Source organism: Strix aluco, chromosome 4 (genome assembly GCF_031877795.1).
Source record: "Strix aluco isolate bStrAlu1 chromosome 4, bStrAlu1.hap1, whole genome shotgun sequence".
In the NCBI taxonomy this organism is placed as follows: Eukaryota; Metazoa; Chordata; class Aves; order Strigiformes; family Strigidae; genus Strix; species Strix aluco.
In genome coordinates this window covers 106196557-106212123 of record NC_133934.1, presented here as the reverse complement: position 1 = coordinate 106212123, position 15567 = coordinate 106196557, and the positions used below count along the sequence as shown (strand labels likewise).

The window sequence follows — 15567 nt, the reverse complement described above, 5'->3', positions numbered from 1 at the left end:
CAGTTTAGCATCCTCAGTGTGGAGGGAACCTCCAGGAACCTGAGAAGCCTTAGCAGGTGCTGCTGAGTATATGTCACCTGAAGCTTTTCAGATAGTTACTGTGCAATCAAGCTTGGATAAAATTTTAAATTCCAAATTGATATTCCAAAGCATGGGAGATCCAGAGATTTAAAAGAAAAGTTCTGTAGACATTAAAATGCACAGAATTATTTTTTTTATCCAGACTTGGTTTTAGCCAGAACACTTCACCTTGCCTTAAAGTGCTCCGAAAACTGAACATTAAGCACAGAAGACATGAGTCCAAATGGATAAAGTTTCAGAACATTACAAGCAGTTTAAAACAAGATCTTACAGTGGGACATATGAGGCAAGCTTAGTAATGGGCAGTGCTACCCAACTTACATGGAAAACAGCATTAGGTGTCATTTTGATGCCTCTACCTCACTCTTAAATGTTGTTGTCTTCTGTAGAATTTAATTAAAATCTAAAGCATTGTCATTGCAATAACAGAAAGCTTCAAATTAGGTTTAGTTCTGATAGTGCCAGGCACTATACAAATACCTAACAATGACAGTTTCTGGTCACAAAGAGTTTATTGTTTGAAAAGAATCAAGAATGGCAAATGAGGCAAACACAGAGGCCAACATGGTAAATGAAATAGGATATATACACAATTCTTAGCTTGTCAGCAACAGTGATCACAACTTTGCTAACACGTCCAATGTGTTAAATGAAGATGACTTTATCCAATTTTCTCTCCTCATCATCTTAATTCCAATAACCATTTAGTCTGATGAATTACTGTCTCACCCCTGCTCTATTAATATGATATGCTTTCCTCTCTAATACTGTATCATTGTTTATTTGAAAGGTGTCTTTCTAAGCAAAGCAGGTGAGCAAACAGCTTAGCAGGGGTAGTAGGGACATTTCACACATTCCAGAAAGACAGGTGTTTAAACTACAGCAGGATTAAATACAGTCAAGGGATTCAGAACGAGGGAGAGAACACCAGCAAGAGTATAAGGTTTAGCTGCAGCCAGCCCACCCAGATGGGTGTTACTGCTTGTTACTGTGCCATGCACTAAGACATTTCAGCTGCTGTAATTAGCTGGCCAGGATGTTGCCTTGGTGGATTGCTGGGGCACCCCCAACACATCTGTGCTCAGCAGAGTGGCTTCATTTTCTAGTCGCTAGTCCTCCTGTGCACCTGATGAAACTGTATTCTTCCCTTTATAGAGGCAAATACTTGGACCAAAGCAGGTACCAAAATCTCCATGAAGAATAGCTTGCAGTTTCAGAAATTGTGGTAGTGGAAAACAAAACAAGCAATACCACCCCCCCACCCCTGAAAAAAAGCCCAAAACCCAAGAAAGGCAGGCTCCAAGAAGTGGGGCTCAACAGGGAAGGTGGTTATTTGTGTGGATCTGCAGGAATAAAGTTAGTTTTCACGCTGAGTTGTATCAAGATGGGTTCAAACTTTCCTGCTTGGTAAGATTTTTCTTTTTCACTATTAGTGAGGGACTTCAGAATATTTTTTCTGACACTGTATGACAGGAGACCTGTGTGTGCTGCACTGCGTGCTTCAAGCATTCCTATTTTCAAACATCTCTCCCTCACATCAATGTTCTCTGTGGAGTCTGTAAAAGGCAGGATAATACACAGCTAATATCTCTCATGATAGAATGATTCATAAAGTTTTGCTACAATTTTTAAATTGTTGTAGAACAGTAAAAAGGTCACAAGCTGAAAGAAACATGTGAAGAACACAATGGGATAGCAAATCCCCAAAAGCTCTTACGGAAGCGGGAGAGTCCACTTGATGTACTTCTGTTGATTATCTAATGTCAAGAAATAGGGAAGAACATGTGGGTTGTCACAGCCATATCGATAAATAGAGCCTTGTGTTAGAAAACCTAACAGCGCATATATGTGCTGTTATATTTAGTTCGATACAATGTTAATAAGCCAAAATTTCATAGTGCCAAAATCTTTTTTTTTTATTTTTTAAGCATTACAAGTTTATGACTACAGTACACTTGCTTTCTTGACAGCAGACACACCTAACCTTAAAAAAATTGGTCTCTATGGTCTTGTTTTATTCAGAGAAACTTACTTCTGAATAAATTTAAGATTGAAAGCAAGGCCACAACACAGAATGATACCCAAAAGTGTTGGATATAAGAGTTGAGGGGTTTGTTTCTGTTGATCTGCTTTATAGTTTAAATAGGAAATATGAAATCTCCAAATACAGATAGGAATAAAGAAAATTCCAGGATAGAATTTGTTTCTAATGAACAGCATCCTACAGACAAAGTCCCATTGTATAGTACATTTAAGAAATCACAAGCAAGAGTCAGAAGAGGAGCTTAATATCTTTCACATTTCTGACCTACATTATACTATTCTTTCAATAGTTTCCCATTATCATGTTCAAGAACCTTTTTCTATAATAACGTATTTTCATTTTGATCTTCTCTATTCAAATAAGATAAAGCAGCAAATGTTAACAATGTCCAAAAATTTTAAAAAAAAAAAATTTAAAAAAAAAAATCAGTGCTGCAGATCAGCCTCCACAGACTCAAGAAAAGCCTCCTAAAGCCTGAGTGTTTCTCTTTGCTAGTTTGCAGGAGTCAACCAGGGTGATCAGGGACACATCATCACTAGAAGTTGTTACTCTGTCCCCCTTGGCAGAGAGTGGAAAAGTGACTTAAATTTTCATTACCAACATCCTGAACAGCAGATCCTGAGTTTCACTAGTTTCACTGATAGAACACTGAGCAAGCAATGCAATACAAAAAATGCCTACTTCACATTCCCAAGTTGGCAGTCTTAGTATTTTTCTTCCAGAGGCCTGTCACAACCTGTGGCCTATAAAGTGCTGAGGACTGGAGGTGCAACAAAGTTTAAAGACCCTTTCTCTTACTTGGAGCCACACTTGCATCCTCTCCAGTTCACACATCTCACATTTCCATTTGGATCTTTCTGATTGGTGAGGAGGAAAATGGATCCAGAGTTTAAGCCATATTACAAAGATCAAGACTAAGAGATACGCCAAAAGAACACAGTCATCATAGGCCTACTTTACTGTCTCTTCCAAAAAACCCCTTCAAATATGATAAAAAGTTCAGAGTCTGAAAAAGGAGGAGACTTAATGCCATAAAGGTTTTGGCACAATGTACCCTATCAACCCTTCGAAGGTATATATGAACATCAGCAGTTCACTAAAAAAACCTTTTCCTTTAAAGAAAGATTGGACAGGAATCATGGTAAGACACACATAAGATCACTGCTCCTCTACCTTATGACCAGAATCTTTGGGTTTTGATGCCTCAGACAGGATGAGATAACACTATATCATAAGCTCAAAGACGGAAGCATTCCACTAGAAAACTGAAAATGTGCAAAATGTCTCATCATTTGTAATACCTTCTCCTTTGCCTTTTGATCTATTTTTTTCCCCTGTGTGCTGTTTGACTCCTTCAAGACCCTTCAATCAATCCCTAGTTTTCCATTTTATTACTTACCATTCATCAGCAGTGCCATCTTTATCCAACAGCTTGTAAAAAAATTCTTTTCTTCCATTACCTGGCTTCTGTAGTCACTGTATTTTCACCTGCCAAGCCTTCCTCAGACACATAACACACATACCCCTGAGGCTTTCGAGATCAGTGAAATATTTATATTCCCAGGAACAGAGAGGAAGAGCTAACAAATTGCCATTAAAAAAAAAAAATCATGCATTCTTTTAGTTATAATTTTGTTCTTTCAGCCTTCAGAGATGGCTATGACTAGATGCTACAAAATAAATATTCACTGTTATCTGTTCTCTCCCCAGTCTGCATGTTGCATTTTCTTGGCCTCACCACAGAGCTGCCATGTACATCTGTGATCTAGCATAGGCTAGCATGACTTGGTCTAATAGAGCACTCAAGTCTTCCAGTGCTGTTGGAGACAATTCACCTGCCTCGCCTGCCTTAATGCATTGAGATACTGGAATCCAATAGGCCATCCCAGAATGGGAAACATCACAGGATCTTAACCTGCCTCTTTCCTTAAGAGGCAAAGGAAACCCCAAACCACAAATCTCTAACACACACTTTCACTGAGTAGTGACACGAAATACACCTACTACAAATTCCTTAAGGAAACCACGTAATACAAACAGATTTTTCTAGGGCCACCTTTTTGTTACCCAGGCCAGCTTGCTGACCACACCCCATACTAAAATACCTACATTTTATGTACGATTTGAATTTGCAGGAGCAACCAGCCAGAAGGCGGCTAACAGGCTGGGAAGTGTGAAATCTGTGTGTGTACCAAGGCTGATCTGGCCAAAAGCCTGTGACATTCCTTTTCTGCTCGTGGAGCTTACCAGCTTACAGGATATACATATGCATACAGAGCACAACTGTTCCAGTCTCCAGAAAATGTTCCAGACAAAGACCTGCCAGAGACATTCCTGGGAAACCTGACAAACTTGCAAATTCCTTTGTAGTGTCTCCAGTGTATGCATCCATTTAACAATGAAAAAAAAAAAACCCAAACCCACAACTTAGTGCTGCCGCTGTGGATGGTTAACTCCCCTCTTCCTTCTCCTGAAAAAGTCAGGTTTTCATTTAGACACTCTCTGCCTGAAACCTCCTAGTGGGAGTGATTTTGATAAGGCACAGTACTACCAAATGTTTGATGATCAGAGTGTAATCTTACCCATAATGGGAGTTCTAGTTGCTCAACCTGGCCCATTCAGTAACTCTCTGCAGGTCTGCAGATGTTGCTGCATCATAACAAAAGTTTCTGCTCCTATTCCCTTTGGAGCCTCAGAGTAGAAGGGGTTCAATTCGAGCACTGCAGAAACTACATTGACATTTTCGCTTCCTACAACTTCTGCTGAGACCAGTTATATCACTGCTGATGCTACAAACCAGTAGTATTAAAAGTAATTCCAGCTCCTGTGTGAACAGCCTGGGGATGAGGAGATGGGGCCCTGAAGCAGTGCAGAGCTGTGTGAAAGAGGAAAGAAAAATATCCCTCAGACTTCATCTCCTGGCTTCTTGCTTCTCTTCCTAGTTACAATGAGATGCTTTTTTCCTTTACATCTTCATCAGCCAACCAAATGGTTACATAAGGAAAATAAATCTGATTAAGACTCAGATAAAGTGGGTTGAGTCAAAGCAAGGGACTAACGCTGAAAAATACCCTTTGGTGGGGAAAATATCCCCACCAAATTTCTGCAGATATTTGCTGCACCCTAAGTTTCATGGTCTTTTTGCAGTCACCATGTTGCACTGCTCAAGTCTAGAGCTGAAAGAACTGATGCCCACTGGGACCTGTACAGTGTGTTCTGGCACACTGGCAGTTTGCTTTGTGGCACTTTTCCTCTTCTGAGGACAAGGCAGGCCAGGGTACCACACCGTGTAACTGAGGAGTGGTGTGAGTTCAAATATTGTTGTAGCTGATGTTAAGCTTAAGCTTGCTATTTTGGGATTCCTGTGGCATATTATTCCCACAAGGTCACTCTCAGGCACTGTAAAGTGCCCATTCCAATTTTTCCTCACTCCCTTTCCCCTGTCCTAAGGTTTAGTAAACTCATCTGCTTCTTGCTAATTTCCACCTTCTGTCCAAATTAAAAATGTAGAATGAGGAAAGTGCCCATCCTCCTATTGATCTGTCAGCATGTTTGCAGGAATCCTGGCTGCTGGATCCTGGGCACTGACTGGCTACGGAGCAGAGATGGAGGCAGCTCAGTATAGCCCTTGCCTGGGTGGTCTGATGTTATCCCTATGATTAAACTCCCTGGCTGCCTAGAAGAATTGGAGCTATTCCTAATGATAGCTGGGTCCTGAAATCTCACACTCTCCCTCACAGAGAGGGGCAGAGCTCCCACCAGGCTTCCCCTCCTCCTCTTCCTCCTCCTCTTGAAGCTGGCCAACTCAACACATTCTTCAGTTCACTAGCATTAATAACTACAGCCTGGTAGATATCAACTGCAGCCCCCCACACCAGCCAGTGATAGGGACCCCACACAGATCCAGCACTGCAGAAGAAAACCTTCTTTTTACCTTACAGCATATTTCAGAGAGAAGTAGCCTGCTATTCACAAAGGAAAAAAACATACATATCCAGGATCCAGCCACCTGGCTCTGGATCTACACACATGCTGTGCATTTCAATGTCCTCCCCATTGAAAGTCCCACAATACGAGCACAAAGAAATATTTCATGCTAAACACACGTGAAATAAAGCCTTTAGGATTAATGCCTGGTAAGGAACACAGCAGAGGGAAAAGAAGTCTGGATCATTTTGGTCACAGCCTTCATCCACCTATCCATCAGGGAAGGCCAAAGGCTAACAGTAGGTACAGACAAAAAAACCCTCTCAGTTCAGCTGTAACACGGTAGCCAGTAAGGTCCCTATATCACAAATGAAGGCAAGAAAGGCAATTAAGTTCCTATACAATGAAAGGGACTTACTGAACTGCATCTTCAGGCTTCATTCCCCAGCTCACCACCAAGGTATCTGCCTTGATTCTCTAATAGTACTGTTACTATCTTAGGCTCATGCTAAGCGATGGGCAAACTGAACAAGAAAATTTCAGGACAATTGAAAAATTGAATCGAGTATCATTAACACAGTGACAACACTGCAGGTGAACCACTACACATACTGACAAAGACATCATCACTCTGTAAAAATAATTAGCAATCATTTGCATGCCGTAACTAGGGAAATTGCTAATTTCAAATACTGATTTCCTCACAAGTGTCAGTACTCTCATCATAAAGGAAATATTTAGCTTGACTACAGTAAAACAATGTAGCAAAGAAAAAGTCAAATATGGAAGCAGCAGCATAGCACATGTTCCTCAGTATTAAAGACAAAAAGTCAGTTCAGAGGAATGGCCCAGCAAATTTGTTATCCTGCCTGAAACACTTCAGAAGATGGAAAAAATTTTAGTTTCTGTGCATCTAACTGAACCATCTTATTGATAAGGAAAATTAACTTGTTATTTATGTATGTTAAAACCTAGGCATCTATCATTTGCAAAATGTTCATTATTCCATCTGAGGTAACCATGGTCTGTTAGGCTTTCTGCCTTATTGGTATCTTGTTGCAGGATGTTTCAAAAGGTAACTATATTCTGTGACAATAACTATTCACTTTTATTATCAGTTTTCACTCTGATGTCTTTCTACTAAACTGAATATCCCCTTCTTATTATGAGAAACATGAATCACAAAATCAACTTTATTTACCTTGTCATCTGCTGTTCTGTTTAATTCCTTCATACCTATCTCCTCCCTAAACAAACAAACAATATTTTCACTTCCTCATTAAAAATGCATTTTGCAGTTAATTGTTGAAGTCACTCCTCTGTGAATCCCAGTTGTTTTTCCTGAATTCACTTTAGGAATAGCAACTAAAACTGAAGACAGTATTTCAAGGGAGGGCATGTAATTGATGCTTACATAATTACATGCTATTTCCTATCGTGTTCCTTAAACATGCTAATCATTTTTGTTTGTTGGTTTTACCACTTGACTTTGAACAGGCATCTCCACTGAGCTTTCCAGAGCAAAACTCATTTTTTCTTCCCTAAATTATTAATTCAAAGCTTATTACTTTAAGTGATTAAAATTATTGCTTGCCATGTAATCAGTTATTTGTAAACACTGAACTACTTCTGTCATAATCTTGCCCAGTTAATGCAGTTGTTAAATTTCTCTTAGCTTTTCTCATAATAATCAACAAAAGAATACAAAGGTACTGACAAATTACCAGGAGGTAGGGTTTAGAGCACACACGTAACTTCACAGTAATTGAAAACCTGGACACTTGTAGCCCACATTATACTGAAGGTAAAAAGAAGTTACCTCATGTAGTAAACATGAGCTGCACAAGCATGTGTTCACATGGATGAACACTATAGAGTAGTTAATCTACTGTAAATTCACACCCCATATTACCTTGCAATAACTTGCTTTTATATTCATTCTTCAGTTAATAATATGCCAGTCATTATGAACCTCCTCCCTTCAAATCTTTAAATTTTACACTCCATCATGTGTATTCTGTATTCCGCGTATTCAGTTACCACTTGCTGTATAGCAAACTGGCTAGTTATTTTTTTGTTTGCTTTCTGTCTGGTTTTGATCTATAACAAAACTCTACCCTCCACCCTACAGATACCTGGCTTGCTTAACAGTCCTTGCTGAAAGCTTGTCAAAAACTTTTTTGAAAGTTTGAACAACAAGAACCAGTTCCACTAGATGCTATTTTTCTCGGTTCAAAGAATTCTAATAGATCAAGACATGGGTTGGGTGTTTGGGGGTCTTTTTTGGTCTGAATTATGTTTATCTGGGTGAATTAAAATTCCATTTTATTTCAGTTTTATATATACTTGCTAGTGGAGCAAGACTGACTGCTTTAATTTACAGGAAACTTTAGGGTCCTTATTACAGATAAGCACTTCTGTTGCCTTTCTGTCCTCCATAACAGCTGTACCACTGACCACACCTTTCGGTAGAAATTTTGTCACTTCACTGTTGTGTTTCTGAACTCCTAAACGTAAGCCATCCAGCCATACAAGTCACACAAAACATTTTTTTGCCTATCTTTTCTCCTAGGAGCTTAACTTCATTACCTGGAAGGAAAATACATCTCTTCTGTATCTACCACAGTGAAAAATAATGCAAAAGAAATTATTTAATATCTCTAATGCCCATATCCTTCAAAATTTGTTGCTACAGACTTAGACTATATCCCCACTGAATAAACAAATTAATCTATCAATAGCATTTTTAAGAAAATCTGATTTCCTATGGCATCCCTGTCTGTCTCCCTGGCCAATAACGACATCATTCACAAGTCTGCTACCTATGATATCTTCAAGATCTTTCCTCCCTATGTCCCCCTACCTTACAAGCAAGAAGCAGCACATGTTGCAGCTAGTTCCAAATTAGAAGCCTGTTCACTGCTAATTAATATATGCATTCTGACTGGCTAGGCAGCAGGCTGGACAGAACAGATATGTTGAACTCCACCTGCTTTTAGCCCTCAACCAAAACACTCTCATGGGCCTTGCACTTCCATGTACCTAACATTTTTCACAAAACAGGTAAGAATGTACTATCTTCAAGACTAATTTAGTTGAAACTCGGGGAATCTGAACAGGGGCTTTCTCTTTCTTACTTGTTTTCTTATGACCTTTTGAGCTCGGATACCTCCTTATTATCCTACTCAGCAATGAAATTATCACTTTAATGCTGGATCCTCAAAGGCACACATCATCTGGTTGTCCTGCATGTGTTATATGATGGTACCCAGGATGAGCAGCTCCATCAGCTTCCCGGGCACCGACGTCAAGCTGACAGGCCTGTAATTTCCTGGATCATCCTTCTGACCCTTCTTATAGATGGGCGTCACATTGGCCAATTTCCAATCTGTCGGGACCTCCCCGGTCAGCCAGGACTGCTGGTAAATGATGGAAAGCGGCTTGGCGAGCACCCCAGCCAGCTCCTTCAGCGCCCTCGGGTGTATCCCATCCGGTCCCATAGACTTGTATGTGTCTATGTGATGCAGTAGGTCACTGACTATCTTCTCCTGGATTGTGGGGGGCATCGTTCTCCCAGTCTCTGTCTTCTGGCTGAGGAGGCTGGATTCCCTCAGTACAGCTAGTCTTGTTATTAAAGACTGAGGCAAAGAAGGCATTAAGCACCTCAGCCTTTTCCTCGTCGCTTGTTACCATGTTTCCTCCTGTGTCTAGCAGGGGATGGAGGCTCTCCCTGATCTTCCTTTTGCTGCTCACATACTTATAGAAACATTTCTTGTTGTCCTTGATTGCTGATGCCAGATTAATTTCTAGCTGGGCTTTAGACCTCCTGATTTCTGCCCTGCATAGCCTCACAGCATCTTTGTAATCATTGTGAGTGGCTATCCCCTTCTTCCAAAAGCTGTAAACTCTCCTTTTCTCCCTGAGTTGCAGCCAAAGCTCCCTGTTTAGCCAGGGTGGTCTTCTCTGCTGCCAGCTTCTCTTACAGCACCTGGGGACCGTCTGCTCCTGTGCTATTAAGACTTCCTTCTTAAAAAGTGTCCAGCCTTCCTAGACCCCTACACCCTTCAGGACCATCTCCTAAGGGATCCTGTCAAGCAGTTGCCTAAACAGGTCAAAGTCAGCTTAGTCAGCAATTTCTAAACTGAGACTATTATGCTATGTGCCATAAATTCAGTACTGAAGAATCAGATTGCCTTAAAAGAAAAACTGTCCTCAACTAAACCACCCAAATTTTTATACTAAGGAAGCTTCAGATTTCATCTCTCTAAAGGGATTATTGCAGAAACATGGCCTGGAGAATCTCAGTAGAGAGCAGATATCTAGAACTGAATGGACGCAGGCTCAGGAAGGAAATTCAGTGTCAGATAGAGCTCCAGCTCTAAACTTTTCATTGATTTGTGAATCCCTTCCTATGTGGATCTTTTTCATGATGACAGAAGACTACTAAAACACAACCCAAACCATGTTTCTATATTTCACTACAGAAGCAAAGCCTATACAAACACTGTGTAGCCAAATACAAAATATATCAAGGTCACTCTGAAAATCTACATTGTCTGCTAAGAGCTGAGGTCTTCATTGTTGGCTTGTCACAAAGGCGGCAATTAGCACCTTCATTCTCCTTCTATACATTTCCCACCTCTTCAGTGGAAAAGTATCTTGGGAGAACACAGAAGCAAAAAGCAATGCAGACACATTTATCACTACCAACACATTTCCAGAGCTACTGCTGCACTTCACAGCCACTTTCAGACTTCAGTAGATCTATGCATGGCTGACTAACTCGTGGGTAAACAGGTTTCAGCCTCCACCATCTACGATTACCAGAGTATGCTCCCCTGTCACCCAACACAGCTACGCTCAGGAAGCTACACTGCCATTCCCATGTAGATCTTTGTGAATTCCTCTCTGGATTCCCCCTTTCATACTTCCTAATTTAACTAGCAGTAACTAGCCATGGTAGGAATTCAGAAGTTTAAAAATCATCTAATGGAGGCAAGAGAACAACCTGGGTTCTCTAGACAGACCTAAGAAACCACAACAGTTGGAGCCGAGTGGGAAATGAGTGGTTTTAGGGAGAAAGTCTACAAATTTATTTTTTAAAGTTCTTTTCGGAAAAGACTGAAATGAAATAGATGCATTTCAATTTTTTCCTAAATATTTGTGTAGATACTAAGTTTTATCCAAGGAGGCAGTTTCCATCACATATTTAGCTTCCAACAAATCAGGATTTCCTGAATGAAAACGTTTCACTACCAAATTTTTTGAACAGTTTACTGACAAAGTTCAGCTTAAAAAAACTGAATTCTGATTTCATTAAGAGAACCAGACTGACAGCTCTGAATATTATTAGATAAGCAAACAAGCTTCTCCTGATGGTCTCCATATCACTTCAGGCTTTGAAAGATCAAATTCTCTAAGTAAGGTCTGGCCTGATGCAAGATCAAGCCTCAGCATCACTGGTATATTCAGTGCTTACATTCTCTGCTGAGTCCATCAACAAGAAGGTGCTTTGTTTTTGTGACTTATCCTTTAAAGTTCAAGACCTATCTGCAAAGACCAGAGTGCCTGCGTTAGTTCTGGAATTGTCCAGACTGAATCAAAACCTTGAACTAGATGTAGAAGAGTCCAAAAATCTATTCAGCTTCCTAGAGTTACAAATGCACCCCACCTTTTGAAAAAGACATACTGCCAGTCATCTAACCAGATATTCAAAATCCAAACATATAACAATAAAATTGAAAGAAGCAAATAGCAGCAGCTATTGCAACTATTAAACATGCCTCAGAAAACATAGCAAAACATCACTGTTAAAAAAATACTTCCAAAATCAAAGTATCGGAGCAAAGATATTTAAACTGTTTGTCCCTAACAAGTAAAGTAGTAAAGAAGCAAGTCAAAGCGCCTATCATGGAGAACCTCCAGCTGCTAGCTTAATTAACTGAGAAGTGTCCAACTTGAACACCTCTGATGAACACAACTATAGCATATTATAAAGAAAAAAATGACTACGAGTGTAGCCATTTAGGACATAACAACTCAAAAAGAAATATGAAACTAAGTGGAATTCTACCAGAAGCCAATGTAAATTTCACATATACCATGTTTAGCAAAAGGATTATCATATCCTATGCTAGTAAATACTTCATTATGTCTTTACAATGTTACTGGAATACCAAATTTACATCAGAACCCATTCTGCAGACTTCTATTCCCAGCACTGTGATGACACAATGAGGAAGCAAATCACATGGAAGCAGAAATCTGAGAAGACTTGGTTTTACTGTTTAATAAGACTAAGCATGGATGTAGTTTTTTACAACATATTTTCCAATCCTCTGCCCAGTCTTGCTTTCTTCTATAAAAGGACCTTAGCAACATTCTTGTCATCTCACAGAAAATCAAAATTCTGGTCGCTGTAAACACTTCAAAACAACAATATGACAGAAATCGATTTTCATGAGATTTACTCCTTCCAGCATGTCTCATTCCAGCCCAGTGCTGACACAGAAGCCTGTGACACTCTTCTGTCATCACACAACTCTAGCTTTACTGCTCACATACCTGCTGTGTAAGGAGACTGATGTGGCTTGGTGGGGAATATTGATAGGCTGCTTGCTTTTCTGCCAGCTGCTGCAGTTCTGCTGCTACCATATTGGGGCTATAATGTTTGCCTGGGTAAGAAGTATCTTCTGCATCTTTGTGCATTCTGGCTGAGCCCACATGCTGCCCACTTGGACTATGATGGCACAAACCTACCAAACAAACATTTGGATATGCTTAGTGAGTAGTATGTCAGACTCTCTCAGCCTGCTGATCACAGAGATACGAAAGCAGGTATGATACTTTCTACAGATTCTAGGGAGAATACAGCCTTCTGTTCTGCATGGGTATTACCTATATAAGCTTTTGCCAATTCCAAACCTGGAGTCCCTTTATCATAAAGTATCCCATGGCACACAATTCCAGAGAATATTGGCTGTTACTTAAGTTAAATCTGTAATGTTTTTTCTTAAAAACAAATGGATCCCTTTAAATAAGCTACTCAGTTGGGAAGTCAGATATATTTTAATGCTAGAAAGATTGTCAATATATATAAGCAACCCTAGTGAACATGTGCTGACCCTGACATACAACCTAAAGCAAATGTATACCATCATTAAAAAAAAAAATAATATTATCAAGACCACAGCTTTGGCCTGTGTGTGGTTCCCAAAACTTTCCTAATAGATTACAATCTGTATCCATAAATTCCTAGTTTCTTCTACCCCCAGCATGGTAAATGAGACATCTCTAGATGTTGTTCTTAACATACTCTGGGATGTGGCAGTGCTGAAAGGTCCCAGTGAATGAGATACAGTAATTATTCACTCAGATCTTTCTTTTTTGGAGGTCTTGACACACCTTTAAGTATTCAACAATTATGAGGTTTCATTAAAGGATTTCTCTGCATGACAGAGAAACACAGAACTAAGAACAGCACATAGACTGAGACGGGACTTCTGCTAGCCAAAACTACATTAAAATCACTAAAGATAAACAAGATCAGTAATACAATCAAGTGAAAATATACAATACTTCATTTTCCAGTTCTTTACAAACAAGTTCAAAGGCTGAGTTCAAAGTTCAAGGCTGAGGGGAGACCTTATCACTCTCTACAACTACATGAAAGATTATAGCAAGGTGGGTGTCAGTCTCCCAGGTAACAAGTGATAGGACAACAGGAAATGGCATCAAGTTGCACCAGGGGAGGTTTAGATTGGATATTAGGAAAATGTCTTCACAAAAAGGGTTGTCAAACATTGGAACAGGCTGCCCAGGGAGGTGGTTGAGTCACCATCCCTGGAGGTATTTAAAAGATGTGTAGATGTAGTGCCTAGAGACATGGTTTAGTGGTGGACTTGGCAATGTTAGGTTAACAGTTGGACTCAATGATCTTAAGGGTCTTTTCCAACATAAATGATTCTATGATTCCCTGTTCATCCGCTCAATAAAAGGCCACCTTTAGCAAACAAGGGCTGCTTCCCGCACTCCACTTTTCTGTGAGAAATTTAGCACCGTTTAACAAGACTCATAATTCTGGAAAGGTAAGATTTCTACCTACTCCAGAACAGAGATTACACTATCTCTCTACCCAACTAGCAGGTTATTAAGCATCCCAAAACACTCACCTACTTTTGCAGAGGATGGTCGGGACAACCTTTGGCTGTAGATCTGAGCAGCTCTCTGAAAAGATGAGAATGGGCCAATGGTGTAGCTACCAGAACGACAACGATGAAGCCCTGCAAGGCTAGAAGCCTCACCGAGCACTGGGTTTGTGAAGACAGAAGAGCCATCAGGAGCTGTGTTCTGCGAGGAAGGTAGTGGGGATGGGGACTGAACCAGGCTGGGACCAACTGGAGGAGCCAGCAATGAATGGTGACCAGGCACCTGTGAATTTTCAGAGGCTGCAGGCTGAGATGGTATCCAGGAACTGGTACTTCTCTGGAATGTGGCACCAGAAACAGAGGAAGAAGCACTAGGAAGGCCGCACTGAGGTAATTTCACTTCGGCATTTAAGGAGAAGGTAGATCCTTCTGGAACTACACAAAGATAATGAGCACACTTCATGAGAAAAAGCTGCTTTTCAGGTCCTTCGGATAATATCAATACACCAAAGACGCCTCTACTCAAGACACCCTGAAGCCAGAATGACCTCATCTACCAGCAAAGACAAGAGGCTCTACATGATGAATAACCTCTTTCAAATCTTGCCATCTCTAGATCTTCCCCCACAGAAGAACAGCTAACTCTTTCATAGTGCTCAATCTACAGTATCTTCTCTTGGGTTTAAAAAGAAAAACCTGAAGAATCTTCCCCAAAATTGGGCATTTGAATTCCTCAGTATATGCATTCATTATTTTTTTCTTGATAACGATTTAAGCGAGTTCACTTACAGGTTGATTTAACTTCTTTGGGTTTATAGCCTTTTAATGCTCCTTCTGCAGGCAGATCTGCAACTGAACTTTTGGGCTGATCACCTTTTATTTTTTTCACCACCTCAGGATGTTCTATAACAAAATCAAGGAGTTAGGAAGTAGAACAATGCAAACTGTAATATCATTAAAACAGAACTGCAGAATTTAAACCTTGTTACAATGGACTTTCTTGCTAAGATTTACTGTAGAGCATGCAACTCTATTGATCACAATTGTGCTGTCATGTACAGTAGCATGGACTACTGGATATGTATGGCTGGCACTGCACTTCCTTCCACTGAATGCCTAATTAGGCTCAAATATCCAGACTCTGCCCTCCAATAGGTATGCTAACTGTAGGCAGCACAATTTAACAGGCCTTGATTTCTCTCATCCCTTACATTCATTTCAGGATTCTCTATTCATTACAAATCTCAGTGCCTTCAGTTTGCACATTCTCATTTCAGTCATCTAATTCCTTATAAATGCTACTGCAGATTCATCCCGTTTCACTTCAGGCAAAGAAGATAAGGAGTGCAGTTACTCTAGTCTTAGTCT

General features: G+C 40.1%; 1 protein-coding gene across 10 annotated transcripts in view; it reads right to left on the bottom strand.

Annotated features, from left to right (window-relative positions):
* The window catches only part of TTLL5 (tubulin tyrosine ligase like 5), a 136599-nt gene that overhangs the window by 60739 nt on the left and 60293 nt on the right, over window positions 1–15567 (bottom strand). For 6 of the 10 annotated variants that reach the window (XM_074824767.1, XM_074824768.1, XM_074824771.1 and 3 more), the window contains 3 exons: window positions 14989–15102; window positions 14224–14634; window positions 12617–12807 (listed from right to left, as the gene is read on the bottom strand). In XM_074824767.1, the coding sequence (XP_074680868.1) occupies window positions 12617–12807; window positions 14224–14634; window positions 14989–15102 (716 nt within the window). The remainder of the gene's footprint in view (window positions 1–12616; window positions 12808–14223; window positions 14635–14988; window positions 15103–15567) is intronic. The other 4 variants (XR_012623305.1, XM_074824776.1, XM_074824775.1 and 1 more) reach the window with 2 other exon arrangements.